The sequence below is a fragment of the Astatotilapia calliptera genome, chromosome 18 (assembly GCF_964374335.1).
Source record: "Astatotilapia calliptera chromosome 18, fAstCal68.1, whole genome shotgun sequence".
In the NCBI taxonomy this organism is placed as follows: Eukaryota; Metazoa; Chordata; class Actinopteri; order Cichliformes; family Cichlidae; genus Astatotilapia; species Astatotilapia calliptera.
The window spans coordinates 30,694,546-30,718,017 of NC_137439.1; the positions used below are offsets into that span (position 1 = coordinate 30,694,546).

Below are 23,472 nucleotides of genomic sequence, written 5' to 3' on the forward strand. Positions count from 1 at the left end.
TCCAAATATGTTCTATATTCTTTTCTTAACTCTAACATTAAAACAGTGCAAACATTCCCTGCATGAACACTTTTGCCTGAAGTTCACAGATGGCTCAGTAGTATTTGCTCACCCCGCTGTGATGTTGTCACACAGTGTTTGGGACTGGGAGCACCATATTCTCTTGTGTTCTCTTTTCGGAAGAAACACACACAGAATGAAAGCGAGAGGGAGTAAAAACTTGTACAGCTCTGGGCTAAAGTTAGTGAATGAATGAACCATAATAGTACAGCTTTCTGGGGCAGAAAACCCTCCCACAGGAGACGGGCCTGACTCGAGTTTTTCTGCAACTGTAGGTAGAGTATTTTAGTGTCGGCTTCTTTCGGCGCACTTTTAATGACATCTTATATCATCTTTATGTTGTATGGGACACCCATGCCCCATACAGTACATAGACTATTTATAAAAGGGACATCATCCAGTGGTTTATAAATGCCCATTTTTGAGCCTTGCATAGATGCATTCCTACTAATTAGTGCTAAGCAATCGGAAAAAACAAACAAACTTGAATTTCGTTCATAAAACTGCTGCTCAGAATTCTTGGATTCTGTTGATACAGTGAATCACACAGTAAACCCTTTTATCTGTCAGACATAGTGTTCAGTTTAGAGAGTTGAATCATAACTTAAAACTTTAATACAGTTTAAAAAGATGTTGTATAAAACCCCATGCTACTGTATAGACTGTAAATAAATGATGGAAAGCGGCAGTGTGACATCACTTTGCATTGCACATTTTGAAGCTTTAGCCTTAGGATTTTGGCCAAAAACATGTTTCTTTATTATTATTGTTGTTGTTGTTGTTGTTGTTATTATTATCCGATTGTTAAGTGATGACGTGACGAATCCTACTTCCGGGCCTAAAGTAGTCTGCGTTTAATATGGCTTTTGTGTTGTTAACATGTTTAATGTTATGTATTTTCTTCTATTTAATCTCAAAAAGCTCCTAAAACAGTCAGTGATCACTGTTGACCTCCCTCGGCTTTTATTACCGCTAATCATTTATTTAAGCTCAGTTTTTAAAACCTTAGGATGTAACTACAGCCCAGCCCATGCAGCAGTATATGAATGACTAACCTCGTATTGTGGATGGATTATCTCAGTTGTTCTCCTGGCTGAAGTTTGGTCCTTTTACAGCATCCTGCCATGCGATTACATTTGTTCCTGACCACCGAGAACACTCACGGTAACTTTTATCGAGTGGAAAAAAAGTTAGCTTGTTTATATTATGCTAACATCATTATATACCAGCTAGCCCAACTTCAGTAACCCTACAAACGTCACTGCTGTTTAGTTTTCTGTCTTCATTTATGCTGGAAGTGATAACAGAGCTGTACATTTTAATTTGTTTCCAAAACCCCGCAGTCAGGACATGCTATATTGTATTTAGATAGAAGCTAGCGAGCTAACTCCCTGCTAACTTCTAACTCCGTTAAATGTCATAAATTCCGTTTTCATGGATGCCTGGATGTTAAACTCAATTGTTACACCTGGTAGAGCAGAACGCTGATCATTTTATTAAAGATGAAAGACTTTAGACAGTTTTTCAACTCTCAGTAATGCCATAGTGATCGTTTGATATATGGACCTGCAGCGGAGTTTAGGTCCAGACACGGCTAGTGACGTCAGACTGAACAACCGGATTATTATTATTATTTGTGCTAGAGTTCCCACATTTGACTAGCAAGGAGGAGTGCTAAATTATCATTATCAGCTAACACTAGCAAGCTTAAGCAAGCATCCAGCAACTTGACATGGATGTCTGCTAATTAGTCCTAAGTTACAGACTAATAAAATACCAAAACTGAAGCACGAACTGGACATATTGTAGCAAATAGCAAATCACAGAATTTGTCAGATAATTGTAATTAAAATGATCCCAAGGGCTCCAACAGCTGAAACACTGAGGATAGCTCCAGTTCAGTTCAGTTGTATTTATATAACTCCAAATCACAACAACAGTCGCTTTAAGGTGCTTTAAGCTAGTTCAGGGACTTGAATTACTGAAAGTGAGTCCTAGCAGATGGCCACCAATTATAGCTCCCTGTTTCAGCACAAGAGTCAGTCAGAGTAACCACACCCTTAACTTTAAGCTTTTGCCATTATCCAGATGAAGGATTTATGAAGATACAAACTATCTATTTAGGCCAAAGCTATATTTAGAAATTTTGAACATGCTTGTTAATGCCGTTAAGTTGGGCTTTCTTTACATGGGAGTCTATGGGAATTGACTGGCTTTTAGATTTAGCCTCAGGTGGTCATTTGAGGAATTACAGCCGTTACAACATTTATTTAGTCCTGGAGGCTGCTGCTTGGTGTCATTGTTATAAAAGGAAATATTAGCTCTTTTTCTGTCATTTATTATTTATTTTTGCTCATTTTGTCTCAGAGGACTGACTCAGCAAGCTTCCAATGAATTGTAGTTCTTTCACAATGGCTTCAGTTTGCACTTAGGGAGATTGTCTTGTAGTCCCATATAGAATAAATGCATGTTTGTGTTTCTATACGTCTCGTGTGTCTCACACTATAGTTTATTATCAGTGGCTCCTTGCATTTTTCTCTTGCAACATAATACTAATAAATAAGTCCAGATCAAGTGTCCCTTACATTGCTTGTGAACTCATACTAAATGATACTAAGAGTCACTTAAGTCTCGTAAAAGTTTTATACTAGAGAAACAAAGATGAATATTTATTGTACAGCTGTTTTTCACTGTATGTGTGCACAACTCCGCAGAGCATCGCGCCTCTAGCCTTGGGTTGAGTTTGATCTGCTGTGATGGATGCACCACTTTTGTCTCTCTGGCCTTATTCTAGACTCTGGTGTGTGCGTGTGTGTGTGTGTATTCCTTTCTTTTTATGATGTATTTATGTACATTTCTGGCCAATTCCTGTTATGTCAAAATTTATTCACACAGTTGTGTCTTCTTCCTGTGTGTGTGTGTGTGTGTGTGTGTGTGTGTGTGTGTGTGTGTGTGTCTGTCACATTTTCTGAGCCTGCAGGATTACACCCACTGAACCTTGTCCCCTTGTTTAAGGGATAAGTGTTTATTGTGTCACATTTGTGTGTCTCAGTAGTGGCATGCCTATTCTTGCTACCTGGATTTTAGAAAGGGAGATAATGTAAGATACAAACTTAAAAGAAGACCGTGGATTTAAGAGATCACAGCATGATAAAAAATCTATTTAGAGTTATTGTGGTAGAGTGCCACTTTACCTTCAGGTAATGCTTATTGTTCGTCCACTGATGTGCAAGCAACATCTATGTGTTTTGATGGAGTAATATAAGTGAAATTGTTTCACCGGTGCACATGTTAAGTCCTTCAAACATCTGTGCCGACGGACCTCTTGTGTAGCTTATTATGGTATCCACGGCTCTCGTTGTCACTAAAATGGTTAAAATGTATGAGCTGAGTGGATAACCTTTTTTGCTCTACATCGAGAAAAGCACTGAATGTATTTGGGTGCATGTCAGGAAGTTAGCACCTGGAGGCAATTAAAACACCCAACTCTTGCAGTTACCATCACAAAGTGCACCCGATTCTGGTGTCACAACTGAGTCAGCTCACACAGTGGCAAAGCATGCTCATACTTTTAGATTTAGCTTAGCGGTAATTTTGTTAGGACATTATTATCTCATATTTCAATGAAGGATAATAGCCTATAAATCCTGTTAGATATTACATGAAAAGGATTTTCCTTATAAATCCAGAACTTGCCGGAGGAAGAAGATGTTTTTAAGTTTACAAATAATTCAGTGATAGCTGCTCATACATCCACAGGTGCACCGCGAATAGGAACATCTATATGCTAATTTCTTTTGCCTTAATTTGTTTTGACATTATGACACTGACAGGTGAAGTGAATAACACTGTGATAACAAGGGAACATTTTGTCCTCAAAGTTGAGCAGGAAAAATGGATACATACACACATTCAGTATACAGTCATGGGATATACTTTCAAAACTTGTCTTCTATTTAGACATTCACCACTTTCTATTAATCCAATTGCATCAGAGGATCCCATCAGATTATCTCATGGAAATATATTTTTTTATTGGACTAAATATCGTTTAGAATGAAAAAGATGCCAAATGGGACATTGAGCCATTATTTTAAAGTGTTAAACATGACATCTGACACAACTGCATCATAGATAGTTTTGTTGTATAACAATGTGACAAGGTGTTATCCCCTTTTTAAATTGCACACAGAGAAACAATGAAGGGCAGAAAATCTGATGATCTTAAAAAACTGAAAAAACATATGGATGGATGGTTTCATATTTTAGCTGCGTTCCCCTAGTCTTGGGTACGCTGGATTTAACAACACTTGCCCATCCTTGATTATAGCTCCTCCTGAAAGACTCCTCTACCTTCTCTCCTCCAGATTTATTTTAGAAATTGAGACATTTTGTAATGGATTTCCAGGTCACAGACAGGATGACAAAGGAGACGAGGAGGAAAATGAGAAAAGGCCACAGACTAAATACAAACTAGGAAGGAAGGAACAGGTAAAGTCAGACAGGTACTAGCAAGGGGAGGGAAAACAACAGAGTGGAATAAAAACACAGAGCCACATGAAGCACTAAACTTCCAAATCAATCTGGGAGTAACTCAAAGAAGGACCAAGAATACATTCACAAACACGAGTTGGTTACAGAGTGGAGAAACGCAACAGTCACGTGGAAGAGAAATTTCAGCAAAATTTGAAAAAAATCTAAGAATTAACAAAATTCTTTGTTATCGGTGTACTTTAAAACTATAGTTCCTAGATGATAACCCTTAGACTCGGTCCTCTTGGTTTACTTGGTTTTTGATTAAAGTACACCGATCAGGCATAACATTTTGACCACCCTGACCCATCGAGGCGTGGACAGTAGATGTGTTGTGGTATCTGCACCAAGATGTTAGCAACAGATCCTTTAAGTCTTGTGTATTCTGACACCTTTCTATCAGAATTAGCGTTCAAGTTTTCAGCATTTTGAGCTTCAGCAGCTCGTCTGGTGGATCGGACTACGCGGGTCAGCCTTCGAGCATCAGTAATCCTTGTCCATGCATGACCATGTCGCTGGTTCACCACTGTTCCTTCTTTGGTTTCTGATAGATCACCCCACAAGAGCTGCAGCTTTCGACCCAGTCATCTTGCCTTCACAATTTGGTTCCTTGGGAATGTTCAAAATGTTTACTTGCTTCCTAATATTTCAAACTAACAAGGCTCCAAGATGAAGAGATAATCAGTGTTATTCACTTCACCTGTCAGTGATCATCATATTATGTCTGATCAGTGTAAATATAACATTGTCCTGTAAAACAGAAGTATAGTGCAGCACATTTACAGTAAATGTACTTCTATAGTTAAATCTCAGCTCTCTTATCGTCTCTGTAATCAATTGCAGTTGACTACGATGACCTGGATGACTGAGAACCTTCACAGACAATTGCAGTTATGTTATTGTTTTTTGCCATTTCATCAGTTTACATAACTAATCTGTCTGATGTAAGAAGCGATCTTTACTGATTATTCTAGAAGCTTCATATGTGCAGACGTCCCACCACCTCATAAAAACATAAACATACACACATGACAGGAGCTTCTTATCAGCCAGTTAACCTACTCAAGGTTATGTAATCTTTAATTGTATTTATTGCTACCGTATGTTAGTAACAGCAGGATTCTTCGTGTGGAGGGAAGCCATAAAAGAAACAGAAAGCCATTCACACAATCGATTTAAACGAAAGAGAGAAAACTGTTGGAATTTAAAGAGCGCAGGGAAACAAATAACCTTTGAAATGATTCTCTCTCCATTTTCCCCATTTTTCAAACACTGAGTTTATCCCATTGGGTCATTATGAAACTTCGAGACAAAAGCTTTCTAATCCTGGCTCTTCTGCACTGCCTTTGATGGTTGGGCGTGCATGCAAGTCAGTGAGCGTGTATGCGTGTGTGTTCGTTTGCCGGCATTAGTTGTACGCTGCATTGTGTGTCTTGACTAATGCTGCCCTAAGCTGCACGCTGACCCCACGGCACCCGGCGATAAGTGCATGTGTGTGTAAACCTGCAAGTGTTTGTGCGCAAATGTTTACATTAGATTAGCCAGAACTGAAATTATCTCAGCGGGTTGTTGCAGCATCAAGAAAGAGATACATCAAAGAGAAATAGAAAGGCATGCAGCCTTAAACTTCTCATGACTGTCAGAAAGCTTCAAATCAAAGAGTAGAAAGGTGCAGGTTTAAAAGAAGAAACAGCAGGTGGACTCTATCAAACACAGCAGAGCATATGGCGAAAGATGATGGTAGAAATTAGTATCCGGGAAGCATCGGCTCCTCCTCCCAAATCCCAAGAATATTAAATCCTGCTGTGGGACTAAAAGTTTGCACCAAACAAAGAGGCGCCTGCCTTAGTTGGTCCCAAGAAACCGCTGCTGTCAAGGAACTGCGATGCTTTTGTTGGCCTACATCGATAAACCACGCCTCCCTCTCCACAATCCATCCAGTCCTCTGATTCCCTCGCCGCGGCTTTATTCTTTCACATCACATCTTTCTCACGTTAATCTGTGTTTCTACTTTCGTGCCAGCACCCCCCACATGTATGTGCAGGGTTAGTGAGCTTATTGTGTTTCTGTGTGTGTGTGTGTGTGTGTGTGTGTGTGTGTGTGTGTGTGTGTGTGTGTGTGTGTGTGTGTGTGTGTGTGTGTGTGTGTGTGTGTGTGTATAAGCACGCCTTTTAGGCAAGAGCACTAGTAGACCTCTGGTTGGACGCTAAAGCCAGGGTAGCTGGGGGAAATTAAAGTAAGGACTTATCACCACAGAAGGAAGAAGCTCTTATAGTGGCTCAGTAGCTGCTCAGTATTCTCATTGCACAATAGAAGCCATAGTGGATTGTACCACAATACACCGAATGGACGCTCTTTGGGAATTTCTGTTTTACATTCTATAAAAAAAACTGGAAAGTTTCGAAGTTCATGTGTTTTTGATTTATGACTTAACTTGCTTCTCTTTGTTATACCCAGAGAAGATGCACAAAATGAAAGGATGAACGTCAGGTTACTTTAGAAGCAAAGGCGGTGCGTTTTGCAACATCTTGCATTTGTTAGGCTGCGGTTTTTGTATCCCTGTGTTTGCTTTATGACATATCTCTAAATGTTTGACTGTGTTCATTAGACCTTAGCAGTGCTTTTGGAGTCCACAGGATAAAATGTATATTGATCTAGCACAATGGGCAGCCAGAAAATGCACCACATTCACTGCAGTGAGTTTGCCAACTCCATTCACTGAGGTGGATTTTATAGACAACTAACAGTGCCCGGCCTTCGCTGTTAGTGAGGGCCTGGATTCTAGAGGAGGGAGAAACCGTAGACATTTCTTTACAGCCAAATTAAAGCATTGAGTTAAAAAAAATGACTTCTTTGTCTGAAAACGACAGCAAGTCACATTAAAAATGTATGCATGCACGCAGCCTGCAAGTCCTTGGGCTTATTTGATAGGGTTATGTTTTCAAAAAAGCAACCTAGAACTATTAAATCAAGCTGTATATTTTTTTTCATTTCATATCTTTTTTCTTAAAAGCACTTCTTTCCTTATCGGAGAGGAACAGCCTTTTACCATGTTCTGACTGTTGATGTTATATAGTTTGTGACGCACGTGCTTGGAACGTAATAAACTCAACAACCAGCTGATCCAAGCTGACTTGGCCAGAGCGTGAATGAGTAAAAAAACAACTACACATAAGAAATATTAGAATAGAGCCTGTTGTGATGTTAAAAATATCGGCCAATATATTTAAATATGAGATTTTCAAATCAAGAAATTCCAATATAGGTCTTAAAATCCTCTATTGATCCGGCTCTGATAAGAAAAGAATGAGACCTTCATTTTTAGTTGTGTTTTCTACACAGTACAATTCTAAACATCAATAAAAACGCCAGGAATAATTTTTGTTTTGGTTATCAGCATGCTGATATTAACAGCCATATAACCGTTTTATTTGGTTCTTTTGAGCCAGTTCTGATATTTAGATGAGTGTTTAATCATTAGCTAATGCTAAGCAAGCTTGATTAGCAAGCTGCATCCATAAACCATACAGATTTGTTGGATGGGCTGTGCCTCAAAGGAATAATTATTTATCAGATAATTCCACAAACCTGGAGATGCCTGAAACTGCAGATGGCTTCCACAGTTCTCAGTAGAGGTTTGTTCTTTGGTTTTTTTAGCATTTGATTTTTCACGTGTTCCACAAAGGAGGCCTACATGTCTGACTGTGACGCTACAGAATACTCTGTAATTCATGTGTGGAAAAGTGAAGAATATGTTGACAAAAATAATAGAACACCTTTTACCAGTGCTTTATTTTACCTTTAAACATAGTTTACATTTTACATTCACACTCTAATGATCTCATATTTACTAATTTGCATAACCAAGGTAAGCATTTAATTTATGTATGACATTTAGGTCCCTCACTTGTTGTGGTAAAGGTCAAATCATTCAGCCTGTGCTTATGTCCCAAACCTAAATTGGCAGGCCTTTAGTGAACTGTCACTTGGAAACAGTCACCTGGTGACGCGCATCTTTTTTAATATTGTGCTGAATAATTTCACCCTAAATAAACAGTTATTGTAGATCACTGAAACAGAACAGAAATCTCTGTTTATTTAATGTGTCGTTTTTTCCCCTCCCTTTTTTCTTTTGATTTATTCCAACTTATTATGCTTCTCTTTCTGTCTCTCTGTCTTTCTTTCTTCCTTCTCCGGTAAGCATTTTAAATCAGGGTCACAGTAGGGAGGCAGGCTAACAGGTTCAGCTCCGCACACACATCTCTATCTCTGCATTCATCAAAGCATACTATATTTTCTCTCTCTCTCTGTGTCGCTCTGTAGGGAGTTTGGCTGGAGGGATCCAGAGCTGCCAGAGGTGATCCAGATGTTGCAACATCAGTTCCCATCAGTTCAATCCAATGCTGCTGCTTACCTCCAGCACCTCTGCTTTGGAGACAACAAGATCAAATCTGAGGTATCAATCACTGAGGGAAACCTGCACAGACACAAGATTCTCACACACGGAGAAATTAAATATGTCATATTTAATTGACATAAATTAAATTATTTAATTTAATTGATGTCATAGCGCTACAACATAATGTTGCTTACACACATGCATGCTTTAACTCTGTAAGTTTAATCAGAACACCCACTGAAATTCTCTCCCAGGGCTTCCTCTGGTGCAGATGAACATTAAGGTAGAGTTTGAGTAACGTTCCGTGGTTTGCTGAACATTTTTTCGTCAGTGCTTTCTGTGCCACAAGTACGATTTCAGAGCTAGGTGCTCTATGACTCTGCGTGTGTGTGTGTGTGTGTGTGTGTGTGTGTGTGTGTGTGTGCTCGCATTAAAAATGTTTTTCATACTTATGGAACAGACAAATGGTGAAATAATACTGCAACTTCTCCACGGTGCTTTCTGTGTGGATTCACCAATAATGTTCCTGAAGCAGACTGCCTGTGGTCATTCTAGCATTGCAGCGCATCAGTTATCTTGCCAGCGGGCCTTACTTAAATTACACATATTGACATTTTGGAACAAACAGTAGTCTTTATTTACATGGCACCTCCACAAAGTGCTTTTTTCTGAAAACAATCTACAGCAACATAACATTTTAAAAAGAACACAGTAAAGAAAATCAACTATATATTGAAACAATGTATGCAAAAAAAATTAAAATAAGAAGTGACTAATTTTAGATAAAATTGTGAAAACTGGATAATCAATAAAGCAGTTAAAAGCAACCCAGAAATAACAAATGAATGCAGAATGCATCAAAACAAAACAAAACGGCAAAGTAGCAGATAAGTACGCCTGCTTTTCACTAGAGTTTTTTTAAGACAGACCCAAGTCTCTGATTTGTCCTGATTGTCTGTAAATGAGTTGTTCTAAATGCACCCAAGCACCATCATCTTTGATCATGGGTCACCATGAGAGAAAACAAAGTTTTGAGTCTTTAAAGCCAAATATATATCGTTTTTGACTATTCTTACGGTGGCCCTGAAAGATCAACCAGCTTGGGAAGTGATGATAATATTAAATCAAAACATACATTATCTGCATCTTTTTCTCCCTCCCAGCACAGAAGAATCTTCTGCTTCTTTTAAGCGTGAATCAATGCGGTCTTTCCCGTGTTTTGCCTTCAGTCACTTCCACGGCTATTCCCTCACGCTGCTGTTTCCCCCAAAAACACTCCTGCTGTGAGAGTTGTTCCAGCTTTTTTTCCTGTTTGCTGGTGTTTTCTTAAGTCGCAGTGTGTTTGACCTCTCAGGGCCACCCTATATTCTTTGTCCGTTACACCAGAAGATTAAAACACTAAACAAAGTAAATGCTAACGATCAAAGCATTCATTCCGAATAGGTCTGATGCTCGGAAACCCAAAGGATCCGTCGCCATTGTTTGCGGATGCTTAGGAGCGACTTGAGGAACATGACAAAGAGTCCAAAGTGGAGCAAGATAATACAGAACACCCCCAGATGGCTGTGTTTGCAGCACAAGGGGGCCCTACCCAGTATTTAGACAGAGGTTTTGCTGTTGTAACAGATTTATGTCTATTGATGCTGTTTTCCACCACAGCTGTTTGCTAATTGATCTAATTAACTGAAAGCCCATCATGCTTTAGGGCTGGTCTGGCTGTCCTCGCATCCCGCACAGTGTTTTTTTGTATTCATTTTTCCTCGGAAGTAAACCTGCATGCAAATAGATGCCTTTGTTGAGTTCACTAATGTAATGTTGGCGCTTGTGAGTTCAACCAAGAGTAAAAAAATAAAGTCTTATGTAATTTGTATGTACTGTACCAGGTGCCATTGCTCTCTAACACAAGAACAAAGATAAAGCAAGCAGGGGGTTAATTTTAGCTGAACTCCTCCTGAAGATGAGAATTACAGCTGCTGTTTTCTTCCTCCTTAGTCCTCTTTTGCTTTTTAATATGAATGAGTTAGCTAGTGTGTTTTCATAGAGGGAGGAGAGGAGCTATGTAGTACCAGAGACCAATGTGCAGATCATAATCATGCCACATAATAAATAACTTTATATGATAAATGTTTTATGAAGCTTAAGCACAAAAATCTACACATTGAAAAATCTGGTTAATTTGTTAACTTATTTAGTCCCTAATTGGAATTGATGAAGAAGGCTTTCTCTCAGTGTTCTTCATTCAGGATAAAGAACACCTGATTAGCATCACACATTGTGAGAAATCAGATGCTGAGCTGGAAGGCGGTGAATCTGCCCAGTTTCTTCATAGGAATCTTTTATGCTTTTCTCGGCATTATCTCTCTTTGTTGCGGCAAGTAATGAAGAGAACTGCAGTATGAAGTATGTGTCTGCACTGCAATATGTGAAGGTGTTGCTGAGTGTAATGCATTACATCAAGAAATGAAGATTGAAGACATGCCTTTGTTCACAATAAACTCTGCCCCAGTCGTGCGCACCTGCAGGAGCTCCGCCACACTGCTCATCAGATGGCATTAACTCCTCATTACGAGCACTTAACCCAGTTTTGCTTATAACTGCGTGCCTACACTTGCTCCTCCTGTCCTTTGGAGCCATCACTGCTCAGTGTCTTGCAGAAAACAGTTTCATCTGTCTCCTCAATGTCAACTCAGTTCAGCTCTGTTCACTTTATTAATCCCCATGGAGGAAATGGATTCGAGGGCAAACAAAGTTCTTCAAACAGCAATGAGCCAACAGGCATTAAAAAATAGAGTGAGGGAGAGACGAGGTTGTGTAAGATGACTGATGAAGTATGGTAGTATGTAGCGCAGGACTGCCAAAACTACAACCCAGGGGCCAAGCTGTTTTTGTCCTTGAGAAAGATGCCTGACTGGTGAAATAATAGACAGAGAGATCTCAGCCCGTTCCCATTCTCAAGGTGTCAAATACTGCTGTTATTCCAGAGCTGTTGGCATTCCCAAAATTACGCATAAGATGTGTTTTGTGTTTGTGCGTGAAACGAGTCTAGACAGTACTAAGTTTGATCTGTCACTTGATTGTAACACTTCTGGGAGACCCCTTGAAATAAAAGCCCTTTAAGCGTCATTTTTCAACTTGCAGAATTATTGTAGCACTCTGTCCTTTAATCACAGGGTGGTTTGGATGTTTTTTTTGTTTTTTTCCTAAACCTTACCAAAACATTATAGTGTCTAAACGTAACCAAGTACTTCAGTGCATTCAGTCATGTGAAAAGGAAAGTTTTCACAGGACTTTCTGAACCCCATGATTCAATACCCTGCAGGACCATGTTTAGCAGTCATTTTCTGCATGACTTTCTCAGTCTCTCACATTATTGCAGAGTAATTGCGTCCCATTCTTCTGTACGAGATCGTTTCAGTTCCTTACGATTTATGAACATCTGTTTATGCACAGCTCTCTTAAGGTCCCAGCAGTTCAATCAAGTTGAGGTCCAGGCTTTTTCCACACTGAGATTCTTTTGTCCTGATGCATGATCCCATCACGAGTTGTAGAATGTGGATCCAAACACTCAGACTCAGAATGCAGGAAGGAATTAACAAAAAGAGAACCATTTATTAAGGCTGTTGGCAGATAATCCACAAAAAAGGGATGAAACAAAAAGTCCAAAAAGGAACTGAAAACTATAAAGTATTGGAAACAAAGACAGCTGAACTAAATCACAGAGCAAAAGCAAAGCACAGCTATCAAAATAAAGCAGGAAGTGAGATAACTAAACAGGGAAAACACACACGTGAATGAGGTCGACACAAGAGGATGGGAACCCTGATGAAGGAAATAGACTCTAAAGCATCTATGAATTAGACTAAATACACTGAAAATACATGAATCAAACCATGAGTCGAATAGATTATTTAAATAAACAAAACCTGAAAGCCCAAAAACCACAAATACCATGTCAAATGACCCAGAACCTTGACAGACCCAGTTTAGCTGTCAGAGTTGGCCTACATTTGACTCTGGAGTACTTTGGTATACAGAGTAGTTCATAGTTGCCTCAGTGACTGGTACGTGCCCAGGTCCTGCAGCTGCAAATCAATCCCAAATCATCACCCCTCCACCACCGTGTTTGATAGTTGGGATGAGGTATTTGTGCTGATATTCTGTGTTTGTGTGTTTGTTTTTAGACAAATCATTATGACCAAACATCTCATCTTTGGTCTTGTCTCAAAGGGTCCTTGAAAGTAGAGTAATACATACTAATACGTATGTTTACTTCAATTCCACAACTGTTCTGTTTTGTTGCTAACAATAAAACTCTCCGGCATGATGGCGCCTGTGTTTGGCTTTGCCGCTGTCGGGTGTAGCTGTTTTCGCTCTATTGTTGTGTTTTTTCTCTCTACTCTGCTGTTTTTTAACTGTTTTAATGATGTTCTGGCTGCCTTGGTCTACGACCGTCTGACGCTATTATCCATCCGTTCGTCAATGACGGCCAAAGATGTTTTTTCCTCTTCCTTTTGTGGGACTTTCCATTCTCCACTCTTTTTCCCGCATTCCTCTGGTACCTTCCACCCTCTGCCTGTGACTGAATCTTCGGCCAACGCTTTCAGCGTTCCCCGTAGACTACGGAGAAGAAGAGGAAAGAGATCAGGCATCCAGGTGAAGCTTAGGCTCCTTTGGCTGATTAGAAAGCGATGTCGGGCGTTTTCTGTTGCCTACGCACATGACAGCTATATGGAGAGGCCTGGCTCTCGTGTTATCTCAGAAGGGTTCATCCAGACTCTTCTGCTGACTGGTTTTTTATCCCCTCGGTGAGTGGAATATATGAACATGAAGGCTCTGATCTCGGGAATTTACGCCCTTTAGCTCGAGAAACTCGAGCTTCTACCAACAACAATGTTTTCACCCCGCTGTCTATGGCGCTCTTTAATGCCCGATCTTTGGCGAATAAATCGTTTGTGCTTAACGATTTCATTGTTTCTAAAAATCTGGACTTCCTGTTTTTGACTGAGACCTGGCAACGGGGTTCGGATTATTCGTCTACTATTGAAATGTGCCCAAACGGCTTCTCTGTCATTAGCCAGCCTCGAGGATCTGGTCGTGGAGGAGGCCTCGCGGTGGCATTTCGGAGCCGTTTAGACTGCCGTGCAGTGAAAGTTGGACACTTTCTGTCTTTTGAGCTGCAGCTCATCAAAATCGGAAAGAAGGATCCTTTTCACTGTGCACTGGTTTATCGCCCTCCTGGCCCAAACAGCTCGTTCTTAGCTGAGTTTAGTGATTTTCTGTCCTCTACTATGAGGTTGTCTAAATTGCTTCTTGTGGGAGATTTTAATATACATGTCGATGATGAGTCCGACCCCTTTGCTAGGGGTTTTACCAGCATTATGGACTCTTTTCATTTTATCCAACATGTATCTGGCCCCACACACAACAAAGGCCATACATTGGACCTTGTCTTTTCTTTGGGTCTGAATATTGATTTTATTTGTTCTAAGGACATTTTTATTTCTGACCATTATTGTGTCTTTTTTAATATGTCTTTTTGCAAGCCTATGTCTCCTGTTCATCGGACAGTCATTTCCCGTACTATAAACCCCTCCACAGCACAGAAGTTCTCTGATGCTTTTAAATTAACATTATCCCCACAAAACGATGTTGATTTTTCTATAGATCTATTCAATTATCATTGTCTTTCGATCTTAGATGAAATCTGTCCGATTAAAATGAGACCTGTGCTTGTTTCTAAGTCTGTACCCTGGTTAAATGACAACATTCGTCTTATAAAACGAAATTGTCGTAAAGCAGAGCGGTTATGGAGGAAAACGCACTTAAATGTTCATCTCCTCTATTTAAAGGATCTTTTAGCCTCCTTTAACAGTGCTATTAGAGTTGCGAGGGCTGCTTACTTTTCTCAGTTGGTTACAAAGAGCAGAGGTAATCCTAAAGTTTTATTTGATACTATTACTAATATTATTACTCCTGCTTCACCTGCCGCCATTATCTCCTCTGTTGAAGATTGTGAAACTTTTCTTGATTTCTTTTTAGAAAAAATCAGTAACATAAGGAAAAACTTGTCCTTTTCAGCATCTGCGCTGTCTGCTCCCACGCCAGCTCGGCCTGTCGTTTTAGAAGGTTTTTCACCTGTTTCACTACCAGAGTTGGAAAAAATAGTCAGTGCAACAAAATTATCCACTTGCTCTCTTGATGTGTTACCTGCATCATTATTTAAAAATGTTTTTTACTCTACTGGTCCTTGCATTCTTACTATAATTAACACCTCCTTGGCTTCGGGCATAGTCCCTGCCTATTTTAAAACTGCTGTTATTCATCCTTTGTTAAAAAAGCCTATGCAATTATAGACCAATTTCAAAAATTCCGGTAATCGCTAAGATTTTAGAGAAGATCGTGGCTAAGCAGCTTACAGCAGTCTTAGATAATTATAGTATTTTCGACAAATTTCAATCGGGCTTTCGTAAAGTCCATTCCACCGAAACAGCCCTTCTTAGAGTTTCTAATGATATTCTGTTACAAAGTGATGCAGGAAATTGTTCTGTTCTCTTAATGTTGGATCTTACGGCGGCTTTTGATACTGTTGACCATTTTATCTTACTTAACAGGTTGAAATACTGGGTCGTGTCTCTGGGACTGCATTGAAAGGGTTCTCCTCGTATCTCTCTGACCGATTTTCCTCTGTGGCAGTTTCTAAGTATAGATCATCTTCTGCGTCTCTGTCTTTTGGTGTGCCACAAGGCTCTGTGCTGGGGCCATTACTGTTTTTAGTCTATTTACTCCCTCTCCAGCACATTCTGAGCCCTTTTGAGGATATTTGTTACCATTGTTATGCGGACGATATCCAACTATATCTTTTAAGCCGGAGGAGGTTTCTAAACTGCAGCTTTTAAATGTGTGCTTGGAAACCATTAAAGGCTGGATGGCTGAAAACTTCCTCCAACTAAATGATAACAAAACCGAAGTCCTCTTATGTGCCCCAGATAGACATAGACCCAGTATAATAAATGCTCTTGGTCCTCTTTCAGCGTTTGTAAAACCATCTGTCAGGAACTTAGGGATTATCCTTGATCCTGCTCTTACGTTAGATAGTCAGGTTAAATCTCTTGTTCGGTCCTGCTTTTATCATTTAAGAAATATCTCTAAATTGAGCTCCATAATTTCCTATACCGAACTCGAGATTGTTATTCATGCTTTTATTTCATCACGATTGGACTATTGCAATTCCCTGTTTACTTGTTTAAACAAAGGTTCCTTGGAGCGTCTGCAGATCGTTCAGAATGCTGCAGCAAGACTTTTGACGAAAGTTTCTAAATATTCACATATAACACCGTTGCTTAAGCAGTTACATTGGCTTCCTGTCGAATCTAGAGTCCATTTTAAGATTTTGGTTTTAACTTTTAAGGCTCTTCGACAACAAGCACCACCATATATTATTGAACTTTTGCAGCCCTATGCCCCTAGTAGGTCTCTGAGGTCGAGTAGTCAGGGCCTACTTGTCATTCAGTATACGAGACTGAAAACTAGGGGTGATAGAGCTTTTGCTACTGTGGCCGCTCGACTTTGGAACTCATTGGATTCATTGATTACTTTTAAAAAACAGCTAAAAACTTATCTTTTTAAAATTGCTTTTTGTTAACTTTGTTTGTTTTTTGTCTTTTAATCTGTTATATCTGTAAAGCACTTTGTGATGTCTATCTAGAAATGTGCTATATAAATAAAATTTTATTTATTTTACTTACTTACTTATAACCACGTACTCTTACCAAATACTCTTAGCGCCGTTCATTTTAAGTTTTTGTTGTTTGAATGTTTGCACAGCATGACTGTAAAACGAAACAAAATTGAATAACTTAAAAAAAACAAGTTACACGTCACCCTTGGTAAGAAAGATCTCCATATTTTTGTTCCCTCTATCTAAAAGAAAAAGAGGTAAATCTACAATCACTTTGCTGCTGGTTGTATTATTTGGGGTTATGTGTTGGTTTATTAAAATGCACTTGTAATTGCAGTTTTTTTGACACAATATTAAGTTCTTTATATTATCCTAACCACCCCAGGTTACAGGGAATATGTAGTGACTGATTTTGTAAACAGCCAGTATCGGCTGTGGCATTTTCAAACACATCTGTGCAATAAGGCTTAATGCTGCAGTACAAAAGTCATGTTAGACAAGCACACCTACCATATCTCTGCACAATCTCTTCCACTGCTTTTGTTTTTATGGAGAGGAGCCAGTCTGCCCTACATTTTCTCTTTGTCTAGACAGAGGAAAGCAGGGAGGGCTGATAGGACAGAAAGTGCAGTGGCTGGCATTTCAATAAATCTCGTATCAGTGAGAGGAGCACCAGCATAGCCTGTTTGTTTATTTTAGTACTAACAAGGTAAAAAGTACAATTCACCTGTTAACATTTTGTGAGGAGATTGGGGTAAACGATGCTCCAATGTCTTTCAGGCTAAATAAAAACACCCCTCGTTTTATTATAATCCACACCTTATATCTGTCCCTCCTCTCTGGTCTCAGATTCGGCGGCAGGGTGGAATCCAGCTGCTGGTGGACTTGTTGGACCACAGGATGACTGACGTGCACCGCAGCGCCTGCGGAGCCCTGAGGAACCTGGTGTATGGCAAAGCCAACGACGACAACAAGATCGCCCTGAAGAACTGCGGAGGCATACCCGCTCTAGTGCGACTACTCCGGAAGACCACAGACGTGGAGATCCGAGAGCTGCTCACAGGTAACACACGTGCACATACGCTATCTAAACAAAAGTTTTGGACCACGCCTCTTTATCTTTGAATCCTGGTGTTTTCAGTCTCATTGTCACATTGTATAAAATCAAGCACCTAGCCATGCAGCCTGCCTTTTAAAACATTTATGAATGAATGGGTCATTAAAGTGGTCGCTCCATACAGTCGAGTACAGGTCAATTTGTGAATTCTCTTCCCTCCTAGATCTTCCATACCATAGCAACTTAGATACCAAGCCAGACAATAGTTACAAATTACAGAGCGAGATCGCTCCAAAACCTCTTTTAGATTAAAAACTGGCTGCTTCATTACATGTGCTACAATGGCTGAGCAGTTCTTGTTGGTGTAATCTATAAGTGGCCCAGTACTTGTCCGTATAGTGTATTTTGAAGTTGCCATCATTAGTGAATACTCACCATATTTCCTGGGTACTAACCAGATGTGTATCCTTCTCCTGGACAAATGAGGCTTATTTTTGTAGAACATTATGTGAACCTCAACTAGCACTAGGCTTGTTGGACATTTCAGCCTGAGGAAAGGGCTTGAAATTGAATCAACAGAGTCATGGGCAGCTAAGGCTCACTGATTCACATGTTGAGCGAAGGCTGGCCTGTGTGGTCCGATCCAACAGATGAGCTACTTAAGCTCAAATTACTGAAAGAGGGAATGCTGGTTCTCATAGAAAGGTGTCAGAATACACAGTGCATCATTGCATAGCTGCAGAGAAGTCAGGGTGCCCATACAGGACATAAAGGTCCTGTTGCTAATATACCAAATACTATAAAACTGTAATTCAAGAAAAAGTCTTAGATTTTCTACCTGTGGGTACTCCTTCGTACTATAGTCCCTATATAGTCCTCACACACGTTATTTTCCTTCACATGGACAATACAGATATGACTATATTTACAGAGAGCAGTCCAAGACACAAAACATGCCGCATTATGCATGTTTCCATTTACACTTCAGCACAAATACAGAGGCACACACACACTCACACAGAGGAGACAACTGTTTACTGCCTGCCTACTTCCCCGTACTCATCAAGTGCTGTTGACTTGTCAAACTGAATTTCTGTGCAAAGGTCTGTACTGCACTTGTATCCACAGCATGATTGTATCCTCTGTGAGTAAACACAAATATCTCCATAGAAATTGTGTTCAGGGTGGACTAATTTGAGGTTCTATAATCCACGTGGAGGTCAGCATTTGTAAACTCGGATAGATTAAAGGATTACCAGCAACGCCTCTTTTTTACAGCATTTACTGTATCCTGGCAATCTCTTTTCTGATTAGAGTTTACATGGACGGCCACACACTCTTACCTCTCGAGAGGGATGGAGAGATGATGGAGCCAGAAGAGGAATGTTACTTAATTTTCAAACTGATCTACAGCCAGAAACTCCCAGGGGTGGGGCGGGGTGTTTCCAGTCCATGAGCCAAATGAGAAATATAGATTTCTCTTACCAGCACCAGTACTCATGAAAACATCTTTGCTATGGAGCTGCAAAGAGATGGATATTTGTCCTATGATTTATGCCTTTTATTGCCGTAGTCAGCCTGTGAGGACGTGTAAGCAAATCAGTGACGACATTAATACCACTAACAAATGAACCAAATAGTAACAAAGATCTAATTCTCTGGGAATCCTTGGGTTGATCTTTGCCACTGATGGGTTGGTACTGACCTAAACAAACTTTGTTCCCTTCCCACTGGCAGTGGCCTCCCCTCAGCAGGACAGTGCCACTCGCACACGGAAAAAATGCTAGGCATTGACTTGAGGAACATGACAAACAAGGTGTTGATAAGCTTACATAGCCCATTCTGGTCGAGCATATATAGAATGCATGGTTGCACTGTCCTCCGACCCAGAGGACCCAAAAGAACCAGACATCAGAGGACATTCCCATGTATCTATGCCCTGATGGGTTCAAAGCTATTTTGGCAGCGAAAGTGGGTTGTTTCATTGTCGTCTGATTCCTGTAATTGTCTAATCTAGTACTAGACCACATGAAACCATTACTTAGCCATGCCAAATTTGTACTAGATTAACAGGAAGAGTGTGAAACTGAAGTCTAATCCATATCTATTCAATTCACAGAATTGTTGTTCACAAACAAGAGTGTTTCAATTCAGAGAAAAACCCAAAAATCATATGACCCCCTATGAGCAAGCACTTTGGCAACAGTGGGAAGGAAAAACTCCCTTTTAACAGGAAGAAACCTCCAGCAGAACCAGGCTCAAGGAGGGGCGGGGCCATCTGCTGCGACTGGTTGGGATGAAAGCAGGAAACAGGATAAAGACATGCTGTGGAAGAGAAACCGAGATTAATAACAAGTGTGATTCAATGCAGAGAGGTCTATTAACACATGTTGAGTGAGAAAGGTGACTGAAGAAGAAATACTCAATGCATCATGGGAATCCCCCAGCAGTCTACACCTATTGCAGCATAACTAAGGGAGGATTCAGGGTCACCTGGTCCAGCCCTAACTATATGCTTTAGCAAAAAGGAAAGTTTTAAGCCTAATCTTAAAAGTAGAGATAGTGTCTGTCTCCTGAATCCAAACTGGAAGCTGGTTCCACAGAAGAGGGGCCTGAAAACTAAAGGCTCTGCCTCCCATATTCTACTTTTAAATACTCTAGGAACAACAAGTAAGCCTGCAGTGCGAGAGTGAAGTGCTCTAATGGGGTGATATGGTACTACAAGGTCATTAAGATAGAATGGGGCCTGATTATTTAAGACCTTGCATTTTGATTCCAAAAGAAGAATGTATTGCATACAAATGACATCACAGGGCTTTCAGGCCACCTTGCTATAAGGACCTTACCCACAAACTGAGTATCGTTGAGTCAAGCTGAGCCGAGTAGGTACTAGTGGAAAAGAGGCATTAGTTATGCTGCAGTAAGCCTAGGCTGCTGGGGACTTCCCATGCGCTGTTTCTTCTTCACTCTTACTGCTCTGCATCTACTCATTAGTCATGATTAATCTCTGGCTCTTTTCCACAATGTATTTATTGTCCTGTCTGATTGTTGATAGCACCAAGAGAAGCCACAGTCTGTGGATGAATCTCAGCCGATTACTTTGATGATACAGTGCCAAGTAGTTTTCATTTGGTACAATTACATGGGATATTTAGGCTCGACCTAGATTTGGGGGAATACAGTAAAGTCCTTTTTTTCTGTTTTACAAATCTGAAATCAGGTTTTTAACAGCATTCTTATTTTATCGAGGATGTCTAACACCATTTCATGACAGTATTCCAAGCAGCTAACAAATTCTTGGAGACATTAGGAGAGGTTTCAGTCCAGCTTACCTGTAACTGTGAAAACTTGTTTTCCCTCTCTGCAAACTGTCCAAAAGCAAAGTGTCTCCTCACACAAAAGCTGCACAGAGCCTTTGCCCACATTCCAAATTATTTACAGCAGCACTTCACACATCAGGCTGATGTGAGATATTGGTGAGAGACAAACAGTTTAAGAAGTATATGGGCTGATATCCCACAGTTCTGAATAGTAATGGAAAAGTCTTATTAGGAAAGTTAAACCAAGAAGCATGTCAGCTCCAACATACAGCCACATGGTGTTGAGTTTGACCCGCGTGTGCATTTCTGAATATGCATATGTGTGTAGTGAGTCTAGAAAAGGTTTTAGGCTTAGCAGAGATGGAAATAAAAGGGTTTTGTATGCTGCTAGAGTCTTAAAGAAGATTACCATATAAATTAGAGAAGCAATTCAAGGCACGAAGCACAGAAATCCCTCCTGTCACAAATTAATCAGCTGAACGACCGACCGGACGTAGACAGACCATGCTCTCCTCTCTTCTGTCTCTCAAAGACCCAGAGGAAATAACTCTCTCTCCCTCCCTGTTTGCCAGCCTCTCTCACTCCCTCTCTTATCCCTCTGCGCTCAGATTCTTGTAATTGGTCTCTCTCTTTTCTCCTGTCTCTCTCCTGTCCTCTTTGCCTTTCTCCATCTCCCTTTTTTTCCCCATCTTTTTCTATATTGCCTGCCCTCTCTGGCTCTTGCTTGCTCTCTGGTGAGCTTTTTGAATCAGGATCACAGTGGGAAGTCAAGCTGCCTGCCTTGGTAGCTACAGACTCGCACAGACACGCAAACATGCACAAAGGGCTGGTTCACAAGCACACACATTCATTCACGTGTGCAGCTTGCTTCATGGCACAAAAAGTGACAAGCAGGCTTGTTGCTCTGTGCTCTTCAGTCTCTTTCAGTTCAGTAACTACGGTCCTTTTTTTTACCTTCTGTCTTTAGAACTAATAAAGGTTATATGGGGGGAATAAAGCAGATTGAACACACCAAATAGCAGCATTACTGCTGATGCATGATTGTGTGTTCAACATCTTTAGTTCTTCATGTTATTGTTGTTCTCTGTGCACCTCAGAAGTAGGTGAGGTTGTGCTCCATTCTGTTTCCAGTACGTTAAATTTGCCCAGAGCTGACCCTGGGCACCCAGGCGAGACGGGCAATAGTTAGACTCTGGGTTTGCTGAAAGGGAAAGACTGCTGCCCCTGGATCCAGACAAGCAGCAGAAGATGGATGGTTGGACATATTGACGGATGGAATACAAATGTTAGATTTATGAAGAATTATCAAAGTAGTGTAAAGCAGGGGTGTCAAATTCAATTGCACAGGGGGCCAAAACTCAAGGCACACTTTAGGTCGCGGGCCAAACAAGATAAACATTTATTGAACACACTAAAACAATGTTTTTTAAACATAAATATGAATAAAAATAGACAGGAATATTATTCCAGATTAAATAAACTTAAAAAAAATAAACTTTAACTTTAAATATTTTGCTCTTCATAAAACTATATCCTGTCAAAATTATGCAAGTTAGAAATATGAACATGCTGCCAAAAACCCCAGAAAAAATAAATGAAAGCATACACAACGTTCGAGCCGCATGTAGACGGAGCTGGGCATTGCTTCAGGAATGGAACTAATAAACTGTGCGGGCCATTCAGTGTCGTACTTTCCCTTGAGTGTATCATTACACCGCAGCTCCATCTGAATCTGCACAGGTGCAATTCAGCAAAGTCCGCTGACTTGGTTCAGCATTACTTGGCAACAGAGAAAGTGAGACAAGTTGCACTGGTGCATTTGTGACAGCTTCACTTGAAATACCATCACCGCATCATACATGCCATGTCCATGAACTGACAGATTTCATTGCTGAGCTCAAAAACTCTATTGAGAATTTTTATCCCAACTCAGCCAACGGACCTCTGTATGATAAGGAATGTCGGCAAACTCTGAATCTATTTCCCGCATAAAAGACTGAAATTGACGGTGATTTAAACTTTTAGCTCAGATAAAATTTATGGTTGGCGTTACGGTGATCATTACATGCTCCATTTTTAGGACTTTACCACACAGCGTTTCCTGGTGTATGATGCAGTGATATGCTGTTAACTCACCGGTACAGTTCTCCTCCTGCATCTTTACTCGCATCCTGCTGACTAGTCCACTTTTTTCACCGCACAACACCGGCGCTTCATCTGTTGTAAGTCCAACAAGTTTGTCCCAGGGCAGTTTCATGTCGGTTACACTTTGACATACGTTTTAAAAAATGTCTTTTCCTGTAGTTGTCCCATGCATCGATTTAATGTTCAATATTTCCTCTACACGGATGAAGATGGCCAGCTGTGCAATGTCCATCATGTCTATACTTTCATCCACAGCAAGAGAGTATGCAATAAAGTTTTT

General features: G+C 40.3%; 1 protein-coding gene across 13 annotated transcripts in view; it reads left to right on the plus strand.

Moving 5' to 3' along the window:
- The window catches only part of ctnnd2b (catenin (cadherin-associated protein), delta 2b), a 233,597-nt gene that overhangs the window by 165,167 nt on the left and 44,958 nt on the right, over positions 1 to 23,472 (plus strand). For all 13 annotated transcript variants that reach the window (XM_026149115.2, XM_080293036.1, XM_080293037.1 and 10 more), the window contains 2 exons: positions 8,917 to 9,049; positions 17,520 to 17,733. In XM_026149115.2, the coding sequence (XP_026004900.2) occupies positions 8,917 to 9,049; positions 17,520 to 17,733 (347 nt within the window). The remainder of the gene's footprint in view (positions 1 to 8,916; positions 9,050 to 17,519; positions 17,734 to 23,472) is intronic.